The sequence below is a fragment of the Opisthorchis viverrini genome (assembly GCF_000715545.1).
Source record: "Opisthorchis viverrini unplaced genomic scaffold opera_v5_121, whole genome shotgun sequence".
In the NCBI taxonomy this organism is placed as follows: domain Eukaryota; kingdom Metazoa; phylum Platyhelminthes; class Trematoda; order Opisthorchiida; family Opisthorchiidae; genus Opisthorchis; species Opisthorchis viverrini.
Window position 1 is genome coordinate 1,221,655 of NW_008751776.1, and position 23,774 is coordinate 1,245,428.

At 45.3% G+C, this 23,774-nt stretch overlaps 1 protein-coding gene across 1 annotated transcript in view; it reads right to left on the bottom strand.

Annotated features, from left to right (window-relative positions):
- Positions 1 to 4,174: 4,174 nt before the first annotated feature.
- Positions 4,175 to 23,774, bottom strand: part of T265_06030 (hypothetical protein) — a gene marked incomplete at both ends in the record, with an annotated part of 146,642 nt that continues 127,042 nt past the window's right edge. Inside the window, 9 exons of the mRNA XM_009171189.1 lie at positions 4,175 to 5,194; positions 7,384 to 7,990; positions 8,318 to 8,421; positions 8,586 to 8,897; positions 9,327 to 9,585; positions 10,217 to 10,474; positions 10,643 to 10,817; positions 11,486 to 11,802; positions 14,266 to 14,480. Coding sequence (XP_009169453.1) covers positions 7,928 to 7,990; positions 8,318 to 8,421; positions 8,586 to 8,897; positions 9,327 to 9,585; positions 10,217 to 10,474; positions 10,643 to 10,817; positions 11,486 to 11,802; positions 14,266 to 14,480 — 1,703 coding nt within the window. The remainder of the gene's footprint in view (positions 5,195 to 7,383; positions 7,991 to 8,317; positions 8,422 to 8,585; positions 8,898 to 9,326; positions 9,586 to 10,216; positions 10,475 to 10,642; positions 10,818 to 11,485; positions 11,803 to 14,265; positions 14,481 to 23,774) is intronic.

Consider the following 23,774-nt stretch of genomic DNA (forward strand, 5'->3'; position numbering starts at 1 on the left):
CTGTTGGCGTCACTTGTGATTTGTCGCCTTATGATGGCTCGTAAAACACTAACTCATGAGCAGAAAGCAGGATTCTGGGGCTGCAGTGACCGAATCTTTACTCTCTGTCAGGCGCCAGAACAACGCCATACATACAGACGACCCACAATCTTAGTATTCGTGGATTTCCAAGGCGCATTCGACCCTGTTGAGCGGTCTGACGCCCTTGACACGCTTACCCATTAGTGAATCAACTGACTACGCACGACAGCGATGTCCTCCAGGTTGATCTCTGGAGAGAATGAAGCAAGTTCTGGTTGAAGGCTTTCTAAAAAAAGACATTTCTTGTGTATAGCATTGTTTATGCACTTCGACAGAGGAATCTTATGCTTGATCGCATTCTGAAGTAGTCACCATCTTCGCTGTCATCATACATGAATTACTGCAGAGTGCAACACACTCCGTTATTAACGTCACCAAAGTTGCGGGCTTACCCCTAATTGGTCTCGTGATGTTGTGACTGTCCGACTCTCCGCACCCGGCGGATACTGGAATTGTAAAATCTCTCCATAATAGGCATTCCCAAGGTGTTTGGCCGAAAAAAAGCTGGAACTGATGAAATGTGTAACAACCAGGTGCGATCCCTTTAGATTCACCTTGATAGAGCTATGGATTATGTGTGGGCATAACGTACCGTTTCAATTCAGTCATCAACTCTGCACACAGGTCTCCACCTGGCCCACAGTGAGATGGCCACCATCGTCGTCGACAGCATAACATCAAGGTTCAACATTGATGATTGACTGCCGTACAACCTTGATTTATTTGAAGCCTTACAGTAAAGAAAAGACTAAAATTGCACAGGGGGAGACTTAATGCTAGCTCACTACAATCAGTCCGAGGTGCCTACACATCCAGACACTCATTCATGCACTCTGGATAGAAACTGACGGCAAGAATGCCACTGACATCGGTTGGCAGTCATAGCCTGCGGTGTCTACAACCAGGTGCAGTGAGGATCAGGCGATCCTCTTCCTGGAAAGTGAGTCACGACAACAGCACCCAGACTTCGAAATCTTTCATATCCTTCTACCAGGTCAAGGGTCAGCTACCTCTCTGCTTCCGCCATTCTGAATTGGGCACCAAAAACAACCTTTTTGACAACCGATGGTTTGCTATGTACAATACACGGCATAACCAACGCAGCTTGTGGTGCTGGGAACATTCTTTAATGGAAGTCCCCGTTACACAACCGAAAAGTCACTTTCTAGTTGCCTTGTCATGGATTCGCCGGCGCCAACGCACGCGAGCTATGGTCCTGAGACAACGGTTGTTGAACCTCTGAAGATGTCGCAGCCATGTAGCAACACGTCTCGAACGGTAGCCAGATACACACGTTCCTTGAAATTTACGGGTATAACAGTTTGACGCCATGAGTGTCTCAAATTGGCAAACGCAACGCGAGCCTTACAGATTCTCGCAATGACCTTTTCTATCCTACTAAATTCAGAACTAATACAACTTCCAAAATGCGTAAAACGCTCCAAAACCTCGAGTACCTCTCCCTGGAGTGTAAGTGGCGTGTTTGGCGACTGCATGTCCAGGAGAACGACCTTACACCTAAGGTACAAAGTGCAGGACAAAATGGCGTCTAAAAACACCGGTTCCTCCTTTTCGAAGACGGAAACATTGCCGTCTGCTTATCCAGATCGACAAAGTTTTCGTCTGGTGCTATTTGAACCTCAGAGTTTTGAGGACTTTCCATCATCATTATCTCATCGATCGTAAAATTAAACAGGAATGGAGAGAGTGGGCACCCCTGAAGGACACCGCGCTGTGTATGGAAGCTTCTGAAGAGCTCTCCATATACTCATATTAGGAAGTCTGCGAATACAAACACAGCGTATGAGACCCGACTTCTTTCTAGCCTTGGGTAATCTGGTCATATCTCAGCCTTCGTGCTTCCTTCGGATGATACAGCAACTAGGCATCAAACGTATGTCACAGCTGAACGATGTGAATGCTGCAACTAGTAGGTGAGTATTTGTTTGCTAGGATCCTAATGTTTCACCTTGAAGCTAACGGCCTAGTGTCAAATTCGAATACGAATCTAAGCTGGAACGAATGAAAGATACTAGGACTCCCCAAGTAGTCGACCACTGATGTCTTAGGAGCATCGTTTAAACCAGATAAGAAGCGAGGTCATGGAATAGGGAGATGTGTTCCATATGATTAATCATTCAAGGAACTTTCAACCTTAATCGATAACTGCAGTTACAGTGGTTCCGTCACGCTTAGGATGCCAAGAGACCGAAATATACAACCAAACATTAGCACCGTCATCCTGCCCTGAGTAGCGATGCCTCTTCAGTTGTCAGCTAAAACATTATTACCACAGCATGTGTGGAGGGTTTTGGCCTACAATGGTTCATATCATTTGCAACTGAAATGAACACCGGACCTCTCCGTGTGTGAACCTGGTCTTGGACAACTGTTTTACAAAGTACCGCATCCCGTGAAATCCGCGCGAGAGATAATTCAGATGACCACCTGCAAGAAGCAGCCACAATAAAATGTAAGTACTCATCAAACTCGCAAACCAGATAGAGTTACTATTCTACATGTGCAGATGGTCACAGCAGACCGAATCAGCGGGAATAATACAACAAAAGTCTTGTCGGATCATCGATGAACCTTAAAACATTGATTCAGTGATGCAAACATAGTATGTCTGATGGTTACGACAGTGCGGAACTGGAACCGGCAGGTCACTTCGTCCCCACTGGACGTCCGAAAAATTGACAAACGGTCTTGAGCCACACCATACGATGTGCTTTTTTAAAGCAAACCCGACAACCGTGGGCGAGATAGCTCAAGTGCTTAGAGCGCGAATTTACTGACCAGAACGTCCGTGGTTCGAAGCCGACCTCTGCCTCTCGACTTCCTCTGTCTAGGCTTGGGCAACCTGGCAGTATCCCAGCCCTCGTGCTTCCTTCGGATAGGCACCGGAAGGGTGTTAAAGTTGAACGAGACGAGAAGCACTAGACGGCTGTTTCATCCTTGTCAAAAATCATTAGCAGTTCACACCTGAAAAACTCCGGAGTCTCCCGCGACCTCTCGGCTATAAGTTTAAATTTTTGACCGTTAATCGCACTGCTGATCAGCTCAACCCGTAAGACTAAATCACAATGGCGCCAGGACGGTAAGCTCGGCAGCAAAGCTCACTTTACGATGCCATTTTTCTTCTGTTTGCTTCCAAAATCTAACCGTCCTAGACAGAACTCGTTTGAAAAACGGATGATCCCCGTATACAGCTCGAACGTTTGGTATGACAGAATTTCAACTCGCCATATAACGTCACTATCGAATATCGCGCCAGTTTCATTCCTAAATCAATCGGTTGGGGTTATCGTGAAAACCGTGTACAGAAAAGCAGCACACTCAGTGTTCAAACTGGTGGAAACCTAGTCACGTGTTGTCACATCTGACGTCGAAGAGCCGGGCTGTCAAAATGTGTCTCGTAATCCAGCCGCCGATCGCCACCTGTGGCTGATCAGGAGTCGGGATGCTCAGGAAGCCGTGGTACACTTGTGGTACACACTGACTGGCAAGAGCCTATTGTTCCAGCGAGATGGACACTTCTGTGAGTGACGCGTCCTATGTACAACAATATATAACATTTAAGGTGATTGATCTAGGTTGAAGGATCTCAGGACCCCGGTTTTCTGTTTTGAGCCCCGACAGGGACTGGATTGGAAAGACTGAGTGTGATTCCAACAAAGAATGGATAAAAACCATGGAGAAAGGACTAATTCCATGAGGCATTTGCTACAATAAGTCTTGGTACGATACGCCACACAACAAACTTGTTCATGAACAGAGGAAGTTTCTGACCGTCCCTCTGACATGGACCACCCCAACGGGCTAGTACGACCTTGGAAGCTGGTCGGCCTAAAAAACCATTCAGCTGTAGCACCCTTTCGGTGCCTAGCTGCCATGCTACCCGAAGGAAGCACGATGGCTGGGATACTGTCAGGTTACCCAAGCCTAGGCAGGGGGAGTCGAGAGGCAGAGGTCGGATTCGAACCACGGACCTTCCGGTCAGTAAATTTGCGCTCTACCCACTTGGACCATCTCGCCTCGCTGCAATTTCAAAGAAGGAGGACAAAATGCAGTTTGGAAAAAAAGATGAAGACAGGAATAGAACGTAATAATATCATCATTATTCTGGGCAGCAAAATCACAAACACGATGGGGGAGAAACACAGGATGACAGGTGAATAAAATGCATGAAGTAGTAAACTGTTGTTGACGAAATTAAGAAGCGCTATTCGGCAGTTCGGATGAATACGAACAGGGTTCGTATCGTAACACACAAACACACACACACAATTTCAAAGAAGTGAGACAGCGCACGAAATTGGACAAAACAACACAAGTAGGCGAAATGTTGGCTGACTGGATCGAAAAGTTACTCGTGAAAAATGCGGCCGAGATAAAAGCCGAAAATTATAGGTGAAAGCCTGAACGGAGAGAGAGAGAGAGGGACAGGTGGGGAGGGGAGCAGCACATTGTCTTCTAGCAATGAGTGACCAATGGTCAATGATGTGGCAGCAGTGGTGGACAAAAAGACGTAAGGCAATGAGTAAAATTCATCGGGAGGTGTGATCTTAATCGAAATTGACTGAATGCAGTTTTCTGATAGGCGGTTAGAAAATCACATGAAAAAGCGGCGATCATTGGTCACGTACAAGCAGACAACACGTAGAAAAGCAAGAAAACACTTGCGAGTGATGAGGAGGTAAACTGGATAGAAAAAAGAAGGAATAAAACATCAGCGGAGCGTGAATGCGTTTCCAGAATGGACTAGATAATTGGTTCGCCAAGTTAGGTGCTCAAGTTAGATAAAGGGCGCGTGAACAGGATCATTGTTGATCTAAATGCTCCGAAGACACCCCGTGATGGGCGGTGAAAACCAATGGCTGTTGGGTTTCCGAAACGCCGGCGTTTTGTTCCGCCAGTTCTCCGGCCACACCCTCTTCGACTAACTCGGTAGTCTCTTCACTGAAATATTTTACTGGTGCAGACAACTGATCTGAGGATGGTCCCTCGCCACCTGCGTGGTGGGCATCAGCCAATCTTTGTTCATCCCCAGGTTCCATTGTGCCTCGCTCTTTTGGAAATTCTTCCAGTTCGGCACTGGCGGAGGTTTCACCTAGGAAAAAATATTGCAGTTCCCTAGTACCAAAGTGTTGTCATTCGCATTTCAAATTGCAGTCGAAAAAAGTTATGGAGAATTGCAAAGTAAACACACTTTCTTTGAAAGGCGTACGTCAGATGCGTACGAGAACATATTCAACAACGAATTAAAGGATTGTGGATGCAAGCAATAAGGCAAATCCAGGAGAGAAAATCTTTTCAGCTAACCTTGTCAAACTGAGTTCATTTTTAGAGAAATACACTCATTTGCTAATCAATTTGGTTTTCACAAAAGACTCAACTGAATCTCTCGTTTATGACATTCTTCAACTGAATGTGCTGCACACAGGCCGCCTCATGTTTCAGTTGGCAGCACATTCAATTGTCGAAAGCCCACCTGATGGGCCCCAAGAAGGGCGAAACCGGTCGTGGGTGGGCTGAGAGTTTTCACCAACCTTGTGAGTAGTTTCCTTCATGAAAATATACTGCGATATCTCGAATATTGTGCGAACTGAAACGTGAGGCGGCCTGAGTGCAGCACACTCAGTAGTAGAATATCCTAAATGAGAGATTCAGTTGAGTCTGTCGTAAAAACCAAATTGATTTGCAAATTAGTGTATTTCTCGAAAACAATCCAATCTGGGTTCAAGTAAAACATAAGGTTGACGGGAGCTCGGGGACTGCGCCTACCCGATGAGCCCCAAGCGGAAGGGCGAAACCGGTCGTGGGCTGTCGAAGAGTTTTCAGTAACCTGGTGAGTAGTTTCCTTTATGAGCTCATCTTTATTCTAAATCTTCCAAACGACCTAACGAGCAAAATTCTCAGATACAGACAGAACACCATCGTTAATACATTGCTGAATAGTTTGTAGATCACCAAAAAGTCGATGGAAGCATACTCAGAGTTAGTGAAAGATATATATGAATCATTCTGAGTAGCCCTTTATGAGTGCACGAGCATCGATGCACAGGGGATCCTTGTTGACCAATTGCTACTGTTAGTCAACCCAGACCTTCTCTATGAGATGACTGACTTCAGCCTACCCTGAAACCAACCAGCCATCAGATCTTTGATGTTGACGGACAGTTATAAGACAGAGCACGTCACCGAACAGGCCTAGCTGCCATGCTACTCGAGGGAAGCACGAGGGCTTGGATACCGCCAGGTTGCCCAAGCCTAGACAGGGGAAGTCGAGAGGCAGAGGTCAGGTTCAAACCACGAACCTTCCGATCAGTCAATTCGCGCTCTAACCGCTTGAGCAATCTCGCCTTGAGCAATCCCGCTCACCGAACAGGCAGCTCAAAATATCACCAACTTATTGGCGCCAATCAGCCTACTGATCGAATAAATCGATCGAATTGACCGAATAAAGGTCAAGTAGGTACGCAAAAGCAAATACTGCACATAGTTGTCCAGTCCGATCCTTAAATTCGGTATACTTGCTGTACAGGGATGACCGGTGTCTCTGCACCTCGATTCAGTGATTGAAAAGTCCCACATCCCGAACATTCTAGCACCAGTTTGCATTCCTGATTGGTCTCTTACAGTTTGTTCTCAACTTCTGGTGACAAGTGTGTACTCACTGACCCAACTCTAAGGACTCGAAGAGCAGTGAAACTCTCCACTCCAACAGGTCGAAAATTCTACATAGCCCTAAGCAGTCATTCATAGTGTCATTTACTTAGAAAGAGTGGATAATTGCGGCCAGTCGTTCGCAAAGAATGAATGTGGTCGCGCTCATAAAACACACACACAAGGTACGGGTACTCGGATAAGCTGCATCCTGGACGGCCAACCGGATCGAGGGTCCGCGAAACCTTCCGTTAGTAACCTGCTCCTTGGCAAGCTGAAGTAGGTAGGACGTAAGATTTATGCACCTCCGGAAAATATTTCGAGTATAAGTCCAGAAAACATGAACTTTGTGGAGCAGTCCTAGTCGGAGATAACTCCTACAGAGTTTGGAGTACAAAATACTTTGGAAGATGCACGCATGATTACAAATCAGAGTTCAAAAGTTCAAGTGAATAAAGCGGTCAAAAGTCATTCCACAGCTCAAAACAGCAACCGGTATTAATTCAAATGCTTCAAGTTGTGCCAGGTCCATATACGATCGACTATTATCAGTGAAGCCAGCCTTATCAACGAATGTCGAGTGTATGGGGTTTCTCAACTGCCTGGGGGAAAATGTTGCGAGCGAGCGCTCACCTTCAACAGAAGCAGTGGCTGGCTCTAAACCTTCATCGTGAAAATCTTCGTGGAGGAAACCGGGAGCAAAAGAATTACCAGGTTTCTCCTCTTTTTCACCCACTGCACGTCCTCCATCATCCGTTCCTGTTGTTCCATCAAAACTTGCTGTCATTGATTCACTGTCACGGACCATATCCGGACCGTCGTCTGTCGGAAGGGGTTCATGTGCGGCGTGAACGAGTAGAGGATCACCACCTTGTTGACTCGTACTGCTTGCCGGAGGTGTACCAGATTCCAAACCTTCTAATGCGACATCTTCGGCTTCTTGTTCCGGTTCATCTTGTCCGGAAGTTTCTTCGGACATTGGAAATTCTTGAGCAACTCCCGTAGTAACCTCCTGGACAACCGACTCCTCAGCACTCGAAGATGCCCCTTGTTTTTCGCTGGATGCCTTCGGTTGTGTTTTGTCTCCCACTGTCGGAGTAGCTCCATACTGGCCTACAGCCATATCTTCCATCCCAGACATGAGCGTTGTTGTCCCTGCGACTGAGGTAGACGGAGGTTAAGCAGATGTACTATGTTCCACAGGCTCACGAGGCCACTTCTCATCAATTCGTTTGGTAGCCTATGACGATTAGAAATACGGGATGGTAGTGTGTCACAAACCATTGGTCAAATCTAACTCGGAAAGAAAATATGAAAGCAGGTTTTCTGATGATCATGAAATGGCGTCTGGTAAACGAAATTGAAATAAATGCCTCTTTTAAGGGAGAGACTTGAACAGCCCATGGTAGACAGCAACACCCGATTCGTCCACAAACGTTAGAATCCCGAGCAGTTAAGTAAAGAATTCCATATAATGACAAAATAAATAAATAAACAAGATCCTCGGTGAGCTGATCCAAGGAATTAAAAAGAGGATTTTCACAGATGATGACACTCGGTAACCCACTTCTCTGTGTTCATCTTCCTCCATGACGCATTGAATATCCCGCATACAAGACTTGACCACATCGGTGCGACCAATCGCCCGGAGAGCTTTTTCAAGCTCGTTTCCTGTAAAAAAAATAAGGTGTTACAGTCGAATCTCAGTTGATCTATCAGTGAAAAATGAAATCAGAGAGTTCTACCGTCTCATGAAAAAATGAGACAGTCGAATCTCAGTTGATCTATCAGTGAAAAATGAAATCAGAGAGTTCTACCGTCTCATGATTGATTACCTGTTGCCAAGTCACCACGTTGCTCTTTCCAGGCCAACAATACGGCCAGAGCCTGGTCCCGATCGGTGCGCAACTCTGCCGCAGTCACGCCTCCAAAACCATCTGTACCATCACCACCTGCGGCTATTCGCGCTTCCTGCCAACGTGCTTCGTTCTGCGTGATCCAGTCCACCAGCTGTTCTACGGTGCATGACGGACCCAAATGAGACTCAGGTAACAGAACGCCAACAAGCTTCGGCCAGTCGGCGCCAACCTCACTCGCTACGTGTAGAAGATCGAGTTGACTGCGCGCGATTATATCCGAGGAATAGACTGAAACAGAGGAAAAATGGGGATAATAGTTTGAAAGTGCAAAGGAAAAAGGAAGAAGGTCGGTTAATACGGAAAAGACTGAAAACCGATTGGCGGATTTTATGGTTGAGTAACATCTCGTTTGTTTTTAAAGAAAAGCTTGGTCAGGCAATGAAACCAAGAGAAAATCAACAACATATGTTTACAATATAAGGTTAAATCAGTGTGAGATACTAGCTTTGTTAGTAAGCATGAGTTAGCAAGTGTTACAACCGAGGAGCTACGGGAAAACCTGAAAATTTGGATCAGGATCATAGTAAGGTCCTTCAATTTCAGAGTGTCATTTGTAATGTTTTTGTTAGGTTGTATGGCAAAGTCAATTTGAAGGAGCTTTGGTCGAGGGGGAGGGGAAGCATTAGCGTGAGTCAAAGCACGAGGGAAAGCGCTCACCAGCAGCCCATCGGCTGTCACCGACAAACCCACCATGTTCATCGGCACCGGCAGCGTCTGGATGGTACTGTGGGAAGACACAGGGTATGGACTGCATTGAAGCCGCGGCAGATGTGTTCAGTTGATCAGAGAGCGACAAGAGACCCATGTCAGCCATGGTAGAGTTGGCAGCACGTGACGCGTGAACTGATCCCAAGTTAACTTCCAGTGTGCAAATTGGACGTTGTGGCGTAGCATCTGATCGCGCTGACTCCGAAGCCTACAATTCAAAAGTAAATTTGACAGTGGCGACTCCGGATCAAAGCTCCGAACGATGGGCAGGATGTCTTGAACGTGACCATGAGGCTAAAAAACTATGAGGTTCAAGAAAACCATGCTTAAAAAAACTTATACCAAACCAACTAGCAGTGCGTCTTTGTTATCGGTCTCCTAGACAATGCACACCTTCTCCTCTACACAAAATTGGATTAATCACAAGTTGAAATGTGTTTCCCGTGAAAACGGACTTCAATCGGCCATCAGTAATCGTTGGGTGAACCTACATCAATTCACAGAATTCAAGTAACCGTCTGTATTTTTTAAGAAAAAAATCGGCCAATTGTAGTGCAAAGTACTGTAAAGGATGATTGGGGAGAGACAGTGTACAGTCCTTCGGGTCCCGCCCCCTTGGGTTGTAGAAAAGATAGAAACTACCCGACAAAAGTAGACTCATAGAAGCACTAAAAATGACAAAGATTGTGAATCAGCACCTTGAGTTTCAGAACCTTGGTTAAATGTTTGATACCATACAACGGTTCTCGGTATGAAATGGGATTAGGTCTGCAGCTGGGTTTTTCGTACTGATGTGGGTACAAAATAAATAAGACGGTGTATTCACATTCTAAACGTACAGCATTTGCAGCAGCTGAAGATCTCGGTTCACGCATGAATGCCAGTTTACCCGTGGGCTCCGACTGTAAATCTCGAACACGAACAGGGAAGGCCAGGCGGTTTTCGCGGAATGCGTTGAAATGCAAGTTCAGCTGCTCGCCCGACTTAGCCACTGGGTGCAGGTTGCCCGCAGCCTCTAGCCAAGCTGGACGGCCTTCAACTACCTCGACCTCTGGCGATGCTGCGCAAACTTCGAACCCTTCTTGGCATTCCAGTGTCTGAAAAAAATTGCGCATGAGAACTTGCAGCCAAGGGCAGGTGGTGTCTGGTAGGCAGCAAGGCTCAAAAGAAGATAAAAACCAGCTACTTATGTCTTTTGAGTAGGCTGACGAATAAAGAAGTTCAACTGATCATAGAAGCGCGCCAAAGTACATGCAATCAGTTACCTTGTCCACCTTATCATCCGTGACGCAGAAGCAACGAATCAAAGCCTCTTCAGAATCCAATCGTTTGGTGAACACGACGAATTTACCCATATATGGCACAAGGCTAGCTTCGCGGTACAGGTGTCCGGCCATTTCGGTGGAATCGTGTACCGGTTGACAGTCCATGAGCCAGAATCTGGAAATATACATTAGAGACCAAGTCAACTCAAATCACAGAAAAGAGAAGAAATGTCAATAGGCAATTTTCAGCCTATGGAACAATAGTTAGGTACGCTAGACTAGAAAACGAGACTGGTGCCCATCACCTAGTAATCGTTGATGAGGTGTTAAATAATGTGCGGAACCACATAGTTCTTGTAGACGTCGAACATGAATAGGTTTCGAGCTAAAAAGAGAAAGGCTGGTTATCCAATCGGATGCTCTGGTAAGATACCAAGGTTTAGGAAGTGCATAATTATTGTAAAACAGATTAATAATCTCTCTGTTATTTCACTGTGTCCATATATATATGAGCAGGGTACCCGAAACGCAAAAGAGCACGTTTGAAAACGCACCTTCAGGATATACTGGGGGAAAGGATGGAGCGAATTGCACGAAATCTTGGGGGGGGGGTGGTTACGACGTGTAAAGGAGTGTTACTACACGTCAACAGGTGGGTTAAACCGAGAGCAAGCAACAGTAGACCCGAACAATATTTTGGTGTGGTTAAGCGAATGTGAAACTGAGAAGAAAAGAATATCTGCAGTATGCGAGCCCATATGGCCCTTTGGATCTGGTCGTACTCCAGCAAATTTACAATACATAAAACAATCAAGGACGGATAAGCCGGACAATAATACTAACCTTGCCGATACTGTGGTTGTGAATGAAACGCAATCTTTGACCTTGGACAGCGGGGTTGATCCGGTGATATCCTCCCACTGAGCTGGAAGTGTGCCCCCAGTGATACTGCACAAAAGGCGAAGAGTGGGAGCGTTCTGAGATTTCGGGTCTCCGCCGCTTGGGTTGATCATACCACGTAGGGCAGTCTTGGGTAGCGGAATAGTTAGGGTGATTGGTTTATGGAATTTGCGACGTCTTGGCTCCAGCGTAACGATCGGTGAAACAGCCACACGGTTTCCAAGTAAACGAGAAACCATATCAGCCGGGATTGGGTGCGCCTGCATGGAAAGCAACGAATGCGGGTGACAGGATTTCGATAAACCCTAGGCTTAAGGATAGTTTGGCATCAGTTACCATTGGAGACAGAGCAACAGAGGAGAATGGACATCGTCTCAGCAGTACCTATGGTACTCCTGAGGATAAGGCTGAGATAACCGATTGGTGGGAGCGCTCTGGGTTGAAAATGTGACACACATAACGGAAGAGCCAAGCGAACGAAGCCTGTTAGGAGTAGCGTTCCAGCTAAACATAATCACCTTGTCCGTCCAAGAGTCCTCTACGAGTAGTTCAATCAGTTAACTATCGGGACTACACACACGGGTTATACAACAGACCAAACAGGGTTATAGCAGAAACGATTGCCCGTACATGGCCAAGTGATCGCAAACTTTCTCCGTCATTACAAGCCGGCAGCAACTTCCGGAAACATTACGATAGGCGAAGTACTGATACAACATACCTCCCTAACCCAAGACTACGATCAAAACACAGGTATTATGGGTAAGAGACAAGATGTACGCAGTACCACCTGTTTGCAATTTAAAACACTACATCAGAAGTTAAACGGTCATTGTATCTGTAAGTATTGGTTTATCCGACCGTGTCAGGAGATGCACAGGAAAGTCAAGCAATCGGACTGACTAAATTAGACTTTCGAAAGCTAATGCACACATGCTTCCCGCCTCTGTTTGTGTCAAATTGGACAGTCTTGTATTCAACCGGTTTCTTTTTAGATGAGTAGTTAGGCCTCGTTGTGTGTAGTATGTTCATGAAAGCTGAAGTGGACTGATGGCGTCCTTGAGATGAAAGACTGACAACTGCCGCCTTATTTTGTTAGTTAGCGCATTTTCAAGTGAGAAGTGCACGCTCAAGTCGGAAGATGACAAAGAAAATTAGGCTTGCAAAGAGTGTAGTCATGTGCTGTCAGTCATTCGACCAACTCAAGTGGATGATGACTCAGTGGAACAAAACAGGCGAGCACTCCAAATCAGCGCCTTTCAGATTACAAACCTCACGACAAACACGCCGCACAGCTGCTGAATTGATTTTTATCTTGTTTCCTTCATCTGGACTTCGTGTGGATCGCTAGCTGAGGCCCCAGAGAGCTTCTTTGCAAAGATGAGATCTCACGATACTAAGTTTTCCCTGTATTGACTAATTGGGCTTACCCTAAGTAGAATTCAACTAACCAAAGGCTCCGAGACTCGGTCCATAGCAAATAAGAGATGAGTTTACCCAAAGTTCTGAGACCCCCCAGAAGGGGATATGTATCGCAGCTATCTGCAAAACTGAAGATACTTAACCGAATGCATGCCTACTCAGAATCACAGACCCATGAAGAACAAAAAAAATTGAAACTGCTCTTTTTTCGGACAGAGTCTCTGTCAGCTACAGCCTAGACGGCCGACTACGTCAATCACAACCTAACAAGCTATTCAATGGTAGAATGGAAAACAAGGGATATCACTGATATGCTACCTAGGTCCTCCGGTATGTAAATGTCACATTACAATGTGTCGTGCTGCTTTCCGACGGTGTATTTGCTGAACTTTGCTGAACAAATGGGGGACAGGTAACAAGTGTTGAGTGAAATTAACTGAACTTTCAAAACAAGCATCAAATATGTCCCAGAAGCAAAGCTGAAAATCAGACCGACATACAGAGCTCATGGGTTCCAATGCCATTACCGAAGAATCTGAGGAGACATTTGGATGATCTAAAACTACTTCAGGGGTGTGGTAAAAAGCAGTGCAGCACTCGCAATATCCAAATCCATCACGTTACACGTTACTCCCTTCCTGTTATGACTTCAAAAAGGTCAAAACGATTGGCTTTTTTCAAAAAGATGACCGTAATATGGAAGGAAATTAGCAATGTTGTGGAATATAGCGAGCTGCTTGGTTGCTTGTATGCTCACCTATTGACGATGTCACCCCGATTGGTGATGAAACGTTTGCAGTCTAACTACCAAGCTTGGTGAAAAGACCAACAACCATGGGAGAAAACGTCAATACTTCCTAGTGTAGTTCACCGAACGTCGCAGTAGTAAACAGTCGTTATCGGGATGGTCGATCAGAGGGAGTAGTGTACAGAAATTTGCAAACTACATGTCTCTAATTAAACTTGGTCGGTTCAACTAAAACAAAAACTCTACTAGGCCTGGAGTTGATTAATCCCGAGACAGTGAACGAGATGCTCACACTGCTTGGACAATCGAGGGCAGCATTTCACCTTTCACCAAAGCAAACGACCAATGCACTGTCATGAGTAGTATGAGAATGCCTAGCGAATCTTTAGGTAGTTCATAACTGGTTCTATCGGAATCGGGACTCATACGATAAGCACATGACAGGTTCTTTGAATAGTAAACTAGTGATTCTGGTTCCTTTGAACCGTACAACCACACTTGGATAAGCACGACAAAAAAGCAAAGCGGAGGATAGAAGAGGGTAATGTCGCACCTGAAGTCCCACTCGAATCCGTTTTTGCAACGCACCCTCGGGGAATACTGCCTGTACTTGTGGCACAACTGTGGAACTGAGAACTCCACCATCCGAACCAATCAGTGCGGTTTCCTGGCGAAGTCGACTCACCACAGCCAAGTATTGGGGAAAATCGTTGGTCAGAATGCGAATGATACGCTTCTCACGCAATTCTTCCATTGTTTCTAGTGAGTCTTCACAAACACACGGAGAGAGAGAGAGAGAAACGAGGGAGTGAGAGTGAGTGTTGATGTTCAATGCGATATAAGCTGAGTTTATTGATCAACGAAAAGAATAGCACGTGAGAAATGGTATGCTGACAACCAAATTGCCAGCTACACAACATGCACTGTACATGTGTACATGGCCTCGGATTGACGTAGAAAAAGTGGAAATGTTATTGTCTAAAATTGCCCGTCAGTCGACAGGCGATTACAGATCGAACGTGTTAGCACACGTGTGTTAGTTGGAATACCAGCTAACCAATCTGAAGGGAGTAGACAAGCAAAATACGCGATCATGAAAATGTTCACTTTCGGGGGGGGGGGGTTTGTTGGTTCCAATGAAAACGTTTCTATCCACAACAGAGAACGTAATTCGAAACTGCAGAGTGGCTGATGAACAGTGAACGCAACATCAATTGGTTCTTGCATCCGAGATTTGGCGAAATCTTGTTGTCAGTTGAAATAGATACTGCGTATGCTGTTTTGTAGCTTTCCAATCAGTCTGTTGATCGTTGTCATCGTTTATCTGCAAGCTGTTTCGCAGGTTGCCCCGATATTTCTCTGTATTCATAATACATTGTTAAAAATAGGCTTCTTGACATACCAAAGTTGAAAAAACGTCCAGCTGTAACACCCTTTCGGTGCCTAGCTGCCTAGTAGTGATTTGCACTATGTATATAGAGTCTAGCAGTCAATCCTAACTCGTGTTACCCAACTCATGGGTCGTCCACAACAACGATCTGCAATGCGAGACGCATACCATCTGGGCATGTACCGCAACCTGAACGGTCTACACTTTGTCCTTAAGAAACAGAAACCACTTTATTAGGAAGACATCGTCCAAATTTCCGGCTCATCGAAGTTGAAGTAAGGGTCACCAAATTGAGCTATCTTCTAGCCATTGGTGTCTAAAAACCAGAGTCGACGTGTACATCCATACGACAGGGAAAAGTGTTTCTTTGAGGAAGGAGAAGTGTTTTTGGATGTGGGAGGCGGGGGCAATGTATCTCCAACCAAACGATTGCTCGTAAGCAATCAGAGTGTTTATCCTAGTTATACAATTGTGGATCTTCATGAAGGCTTTGGGATTCACTCAGATATCTATAGTGAAAATGCCTCGGAAGTTGAACAACACGAGGCATTTCACCTTCACCAATGCCCATTTGACGAATGTTAATGGACTGCATTATTGAATCATTTGGCAAGCACCAGCGAATACAATCTGTTGATCTCAGAACACAGAATCTGCCGATCATAGCGTACCACACATATGCGTGTTCCGTTGTCCGCGTATGTGCACTGGGGTTCCTCCCATCTGCGACTAGGGGAAAGAGCCCAGTTCTCAGGCAGAATAGCATACTCGAGACCACGTATCTATGAGTCATCTCACGTCACAAGAATGAGGGATGCGAGGATGACAATCGCAAAGGACACTCAAAATATGGCTGTCACATAGGAGGCGCATCCGGCCATGTCGCTATAGCCCTGTTGTGTTCCTGTCTCAAAGAGATGAGTGTATGAAACAAACCCACAGTCTGGTTCACCAGGCACAAAACACTACTGTGAGTATGCAGAAGAAATAAATTTCCCACCGATCTCCACTTGACGCAATGCATTGTTATACAAACAAAGAGATCGCAATCAGAGAAACACACCCATTTGCAAACAAATTTGGTCTTGCGAGAGAGTCACCTAGAACCAAGATGAATTTCTCGTTTTCAGCAACTCTATGAGTAGTGCATTACGAATATACATGTATCGCGATATCCCGAATATCGTAGCGACTGAAACATGAGGCAGCCTGGTGCAGCATATTTAGTTGCCTGGACACAGCACAAACAAGAGATTCAGCTAGGTTTAAGATGAGTCTCGCAAAACCAAATTTGCTTAAAAACAAGTGTATTTCGCTAACTTCGTGCGAACCTAAGGTTGACGGAAGCTCGGGGAATGCGCTTACACGATTAGCTCCAAGGAGGGCGAAACCTGTCCGTGGGCCATCGAATAACTTTCAGCAACCTTATGAGTAGTGCATTACGTAATCCATAAATGATGCTTTACTAGTTAACGCAGATGCATTGTGTTATTTTTTGGGGAATGGTCGACTGCAGTGGAACAGAACCAGAAGACACTGACCTAGTGTTTAAAGCAGGATTTGCGGTTTATCACTGAATAGATTGACCAGCTTCGAAGGACGGTCCGGTCTACAAGGTGTTTAGGTCGACTATATAAATCGGTGCTCACGTGACGCATCCATTTACGCACACAGATGAGACACAACCTGGAAGAAACGTCTTGTGCCTGAAACCAGATGAGACGTATCACATAAATCATGATGACCACCATATGTAGGCTCTGAGAGCCTACAAATTCATACTACTCAAATAGTCCAGTTCTTTATTTGTTTCTGTTCAGTGTGGTTAACGCACACTGATGAACTTCCGTTAATAAACATGGTCCTAACGGTGGAATTCACCGAATCCCCCATTGATGGTATTTCTTGTCCGGGGGTGCTGCACAAAGGCCGCCTTACGTTCCAAATAGAACGGCATACAAGATGAAATAGAAGGTACCAATCATGACATGATACCAACAATAAGTTTGATGAAAACTCTTGATCAGTCTACTAAGCTTTTTGACATTTTGGAGTCACATTAGGGATTCAATTCAGTCTCTCATTAGCACCGTCTTGAGTTGCGAATACGTGGTCATTTCAGTGTAATAAAGCTAGGTCCATCGGATGGGTCACCGAAAGGGTGAAACCTAAAAAAGGTGGGCTGTTCGAGGGCTTCCGTCGAGCTTATTACTATCATGTCATGAACATACGTTGCTATTTTGCACCTGTATGTTTTTATCTTGTTTAAAAATGGGCTGCTCGAATGAGTTCATTGTGGTCTGAGTGTTCATTGCCGGCGACAGATTTTCAAACAAGCATGCTACTAAAGTAGATAGCTCTGTTCACAATAGGCTCAGTTTTGTGCGTAGCACACTTTCAGCGTGTGGTCCCCTCTGCATCGGTAGAAAATTCAGGCCTCCTGACACTGAAATCTGGCATCCGCTGAGTGATATCAACGCATAGCAAACTGTGGACTGTGCTTTTTCCAACCACATGTGTCCGAATTGTGCAATATCAAACCGACACGCAGAAAAACTGTACTACGTGCCAGATTGTTGTTCAGACGAGGTTGACCCGTAAATTCTCTACGTTCTGAAACGAATCCGATTAAAAATCGATGGCCACGTGTGCACAATCTGGTATGCAACCAGGTGCACTGCGCGATCGGCCAAGTCGTTTGTTTGTATGATAGCTCGTGGGTAAACGCGATTGACAAGCACGTAAACCAGTTAAACGAACAACAACTTTGGCATGGTCCACTGGATTGCATTGTCACACGGTTTTTGAACAAGCTTGGACAGAGAATCTATACTGGTTGCAATACACGGGGTATATGGTCGAATACGGTTTAGACGGACTGTGGGAAAAGTGTTAAGCCTAGAAGTACGATGTTAAGAAACCCGTAATCACAACGAACTGACGATAGGTGCGTTAATTTCAACTAGTTGGCCCACCGATATCTGCTGGTTTCACTTGGGGCCTATTGTTGGCAAACGGTATTTTAGTTACGAATGGTTGCAGATTTTTCAGAATTGATATTCAGGTCACTCGTGGTCGGACAGCGTGCTTCTGCTCAGCTTGCATCAAGCAGTAGAATCGAGTTTCGTTCAACCAAGCCCTAACAGGAGCTGATTCCAGTGTTTATCCACTATGACGTGGATTGTATTAGGACAGGAGGAGGACCGATGTGGGTGAAATCCAGTTTACTCACCCATAGCTATGCTCATTCGAAGACCCGTAGAAAACCCCATCGATGAGATTCCGCCAACCTTGGCACGGCCGGGCAGCTTATCGTGCGGCTGATGCTCCGATTGGCATGCGCTATCATCCAACCGACCAATCACAACAGCTATCCATGTAACCCTGTTATGGGACATTCACTTGGTTGGCCCTGTCGTGCACACGGCAAGGCGACTGTGGTAACGAGCTACGCGTCCACTCGGTATGAAAGAACAAGTCACGTTGCCCCATCGAAATGAGCCTGGCAAGCGAGCACAGTAAAACTCCATTCTGATAACAGAAAGCAGTAAGGAGTGGTGCAAGAGAATAACGAAGAGATGAAATGCTCAACTTTCTGCCTCATTTCACCCGCTCTAACTATGCTGGAATATGATAGGATTGCACGTTTCACTTGGTGCTTTGGTTGCTTTGAACGTATTTAGTCCATGAAACAAGAGGGCTCAACCAAACTGGATGAAGAAAAAAATAGGTAAGGTCAACTCAAATCGCCCTTCCAGTAAGGTCGATCGAAAATCGATCACCAAAATGAGAACTTCTAAGGGCACGTGCCTCTTCGTCACTATAAACACTCCATTAGCTAAGCAGATTATCTGTCTCCAGGATCAATTCAATGTGTCAGCTACCAGGATCGTGACATTCTATACTAAAAATTGATTCACTGTATGAGTAATGTGCCCTATCCACCGCACGGTGGATGTAACGCCGTCAGTCACGTGACACGTCAGTTCTCATAAACAATCATGTGGCTACAGACCGCATTTACACACCTATTTTCTGGTGAATCCGTTGCATAGACCTAGACCTTCAGTCCTAAATTTGGCATTTCCGACCTGCAGCATAACAACATAAAAATGCCAGCGGTCGGTGCTTGATTGCCCAGTAGGATGATTAACGGCCATGTCTGCTCGCAGTAAGGCGTTAGACAACCTATAAGGCCTGATTCATACCAAGAATCTTTCCGAAATCTATTGGACGTAAGCAAACAGTGCGTTCGGTTATCGAAACGCCTTCAGTCCGTATTATGGCCCAAGGACCAGATGTTCGTCGAACAGACCCAAATAGCTTGGAGTTTCTTATAAACAGCTGTTGACTTAAACGACCTGACAACAAGCGGATGGTCCGTTTGTTTATCTAGCAAATACGATGCTTATGGGCTTGAAGTTTTATCGTATGTTTACAGTAAGAATGTGGTCGGTTCGACAAAAACGCAGTCATACGAAGGCTTTCAACGCTGAGCCTTCTAACAGATATTCTGTTAAGAAACCGTCGGAGAAAACACTGACAAACCTTGTGAATGGTCAAATCATACATATGGAAAGTTTGGAAATCAGAGAAAGGACTCGAATGGAGGATAATAAGAATAAGAATCGTTCAGCTGTAGCGCCCTTTCGATGCCTAGCTGCCATGCCACCCGAAGGAGACACGATGGCTGGGATATTGTCAGAATGCCCAAACCTAGGCAGGGGAAGTCGAGAGGCAGATGTTGGGCTCGAACCAGGGACCTTCTGGTCAGTAAATTCGCATTCTAACCACTTCAGCCATCTCGCCTCGGTACTCTTAAAGTGGTCAGCGTTTTTTACGTTGTGGCAGGTGGTTCACATTATCACCTGGAGAAAGACGGCGCTCAAACCACAGGAACATTGTGTGGGCCACCATTCGAGTTGAGATGCCTGCTTCGCCCATCAAACAAACGCAAGTATGCACGACTCATGTAATTCTTGCTGCTGTCCTGGCAAACTCGAAGCTGTTTCCTGCCACCTGCAATCAATTGCAGTTTTCCTCGAACCCTCGGACTCCGTGGATAGATCAGTTACTCTACATATATGTAGAGGAACCTAACCAGTGAGAAGAGCCCCTGAAGTTTGTATACTTCGATATTCCCACGTAAGAGTTTACAACCACCGACGCACAGGTTCGATCCACTTCATAAGTTGCTGATGACATCACCTTGATATATGTGACGAAACATTTGCAACAAAATTTTTAAGCTCAACAAACAGCTGTGCATAAGTTCTTATACACCTCCCACTTCCATCGTGTCAAACTTTGTGACCGATATTGTGTCGAAACTGCATCTAAACAAGCCTGAAGTCGATGAACACACTATCAGAACCCGAACGAAATTTCCGAGCTTGTGTCAGAAAGGAATTTCACTGAAGCTGATAGAATGTATGTGCTGGGCAACCTTAAGAGCGGTGCTGTTTTATGGTTATGAAACTTGGTTTCTGCAATCAAAGTAAATCAGACGGGTTTGTACGTTTGTTGATCGGTGCTTTCACAGCAGCTGGCTGAGACGTTTTCGCAGCGGAACGATTCATAATTGATGATTAGTCAAACTCATCAGAGCATCAAAAAAGCTCATCAGTTTATGGTCTTTGAGACATGTACTACTCATACTCAACTACCAAAGGAAGTACTATTTCTAACTCGGAACTCATGTTGGCAAAAGGGACAGGTCATGACGTGGCAACGCGCAATGAAGTCAGCTAGAGTGAAACCGAGTACCTTCTGGTACTCCGTGCACGTAGTTAGAAAGCTCACAGCTCACCGCATGTAGCCAGTCCCAGTGTGGAGCATGCCATCACTGCTTAGCTATAGTTGGGTAGCTGTCGTTTTATGCTCCATTCCTTTGAAGCGGGGCCAAATGTATGGCAGTTAAGCAGCAGCACTTGTTACTGGTGTGTCGCTGTTAACGATGGTGATGATGACCGAGATTAACGTCCATCTGTTCATGATGCGCCACACTTGTGCTTTATCATTGATTTATTTCCCAAGCATCATGGTTTTCTCATAGTTTATTGGCTACTTCCCATTCTTAGTCATTTCGGTGTCCATCATCCTTACAAAGTTTTTGACGATAGTTCTTCGTTTCACCCGTAAACTACTTTGTGAGTAACAATAACAACAATAATACGGTGCCCAACCATCAGGCCACCCGAAGGAAGCTCGAAGGCTGAGATACTGTTAGGTTGCCAAAGTCTAGACAGGAGCGGTTGAAATGTCGGCGTTGGGTTCGAACCACAGACCTCCCGATCAGTAAATTCGCGCCTTAAGCACTGAGCTATCATGATCTATCTCGAAGAGTATTGAGGAGTACCTCGCAAAACCCAGCCCTTACTCTTCGTGGTGCACTGGTTTGGTGACCCCTGTTGCACGCTGACTAACGAAGTACTGGTGGTAGTGCCTCCAGGGGTGGTGGATTCTCAGCTGGAAACCGGGCTTCCTACAAAACGTTCCATGAACCTGTGACAACGTGTCAAGAGTTATCCCACCATAAAAAAATAGCTTCACATCCCAACAAGAAAACAGGGACACTTACTTAGTACTTTGTGCTATCAAATGGGCGTACGAACCGTATAACGATCATTGACAATCATGAAACTATGTTACTCTGTGGACATAATTAGGGTGAGCAAGGGCCATAGAAGTCAACTCGAACGAACACCAGACATATGAGATCAGCTCAATAGTTGCGGTTCCTCTGGCGATTCTGATTCTCATAGCCACTCCGGTATCTAACAGCCTGCACCTGGTTGTGCAAAGGCTAGGATTGCATCCTCAAATAACAACCGAGTGGAGCTGGAAACTTCATCCGTACACAAGGTTCCATGTTACTGCATGGTTATGTTCTAAATATGCAACTGACCAAGCTTAATGGGCAGCCATCATTCGGAATATTCTCGGGGCCTACTTATCCTCCTCCAAGATGAAGTCCCCGTAAATGAACCAGGAATGAGGACGTGCGGACGGGAAATTCGAAAATCTTGCGCGAAGAATCAAGCTAAGGGGTTCCATCAGAGGCGTATAAACATCAATTACCTTTCAGAATACAACTAAAACTACCCACAGCTTTGAAAGTAAGCACCAACTTGGGAGCCAAGTGGGCGATGCGTTTATTGGGAATTAAAAACAGATCATTCCGTTTTCGAGTTTAACTCTGCTGCTAATGCCGCTGTATAAAAAGTTCTGAGCCGAAAAACCATTTCTGGCAAGAGCAACTGAGGATTTTCGTATGCTCGTGTGGCTAATCGATTAGGGATTTAAAGAAGACAAGGATTTGCGGAATGACCAATTTGCCAGCACAAAAATGGCATCAAAAAATTGCATTCAATCCTAGCAAGCTATACAGAACGAAGCAACATGTACATGATAACCCGAGTAGTTGCAAGTGATAAGTGATGTTGTCTCCAGTGGCGGGTTGCTGGATCGATCACGTGACATGAATATTCCGTAAAAAGGAGTTAGTCTGCTGGTCTGTGACAGGGAAATTTCCGTATCTCATAAATGAAGAACTTCCAGGCTTTCTCAAGTAACGTAACGAAATAACCCGTAATTTGGTTGACTGGGTTGAACTGACCTCTAGCTATTAGACTTTCACCTAAAAAATAAATAAATCGTTCAGCTGTAGCATCCTTCTGGTGCCTAGCTGCCGTGCTACCTGAAGGTTGCACGAGAGCTGAGATACTGCCAGATTGCCCAAGCCTCGACAGGGGAAATCGAAAGGCAGAGGTCGGGTTCAAACCATGGACCCTCCGGTTAGTAAATTCGCGCTCTAACCACTTGCACCATTTCGCTTCTCAGCTCTCTGAGACTCATTTGCTTCAAAAAGATTCTCATGTGAATATACGCTAAAGCTGTGCCAGGTTTTTTCGAACTTTACACCGAACACCAAACCAAACACTTGACACTAAAATACTTATAAACAGAGTCAAACACAACGGGGAATAGATAGTGTGTGACAGAGGCCATATATTCTGCTGGAGGTGTGTGAAACGTTCGCAAAAGTATTAACACCGGTGGATATGTTCAAAAATACCGATGAAGGGGGTCCCTCCTTGTTCTTCCTGGTCAACTTACAGACTACCGTCATGTCGAGGCAGGATGTAAATGATGATTTTCAGATTAGAGTTGAGTAATTGCTACTTCCACAAAGTAATCCGTTCCTTACAGTGATCTACTGGTAAGTCCAGCAGGGGGCGTTCGCACTCCACAACTGTGGCTAGTTTGAAGTTTTATGGTGCAGATACAACGTCACTTGTTACATCGTTTTCGGTGGGTTTCACTGTATTCTCAATTTGCTGTAGCGAACCAATGACCCTCAAGACAATATGTAAATCCGGTGCCCCTCAGACTAAGTCACCGTTCACTGTCGCGTCACCGCACAAAATGCAGCCACATGATTAGACATTGGGCCCTAGCGAGACAACAAGAAGCCAGATGGAGAAAACTGTGATCATTATGGAGTACACCCTGATCTCAAATGAGGTGAGGACGTGCAGCTTGATCAGTTGCTTTTTCGGTTGTTATGCAACGGAAAGCTGACGGGCTTTTGATCGACTGTACCATCTTTTTGGATCTAACAGAACCACTTCGTTTCAATTAAGTTTGGTGTAAGTAACCCCATTTTGTTT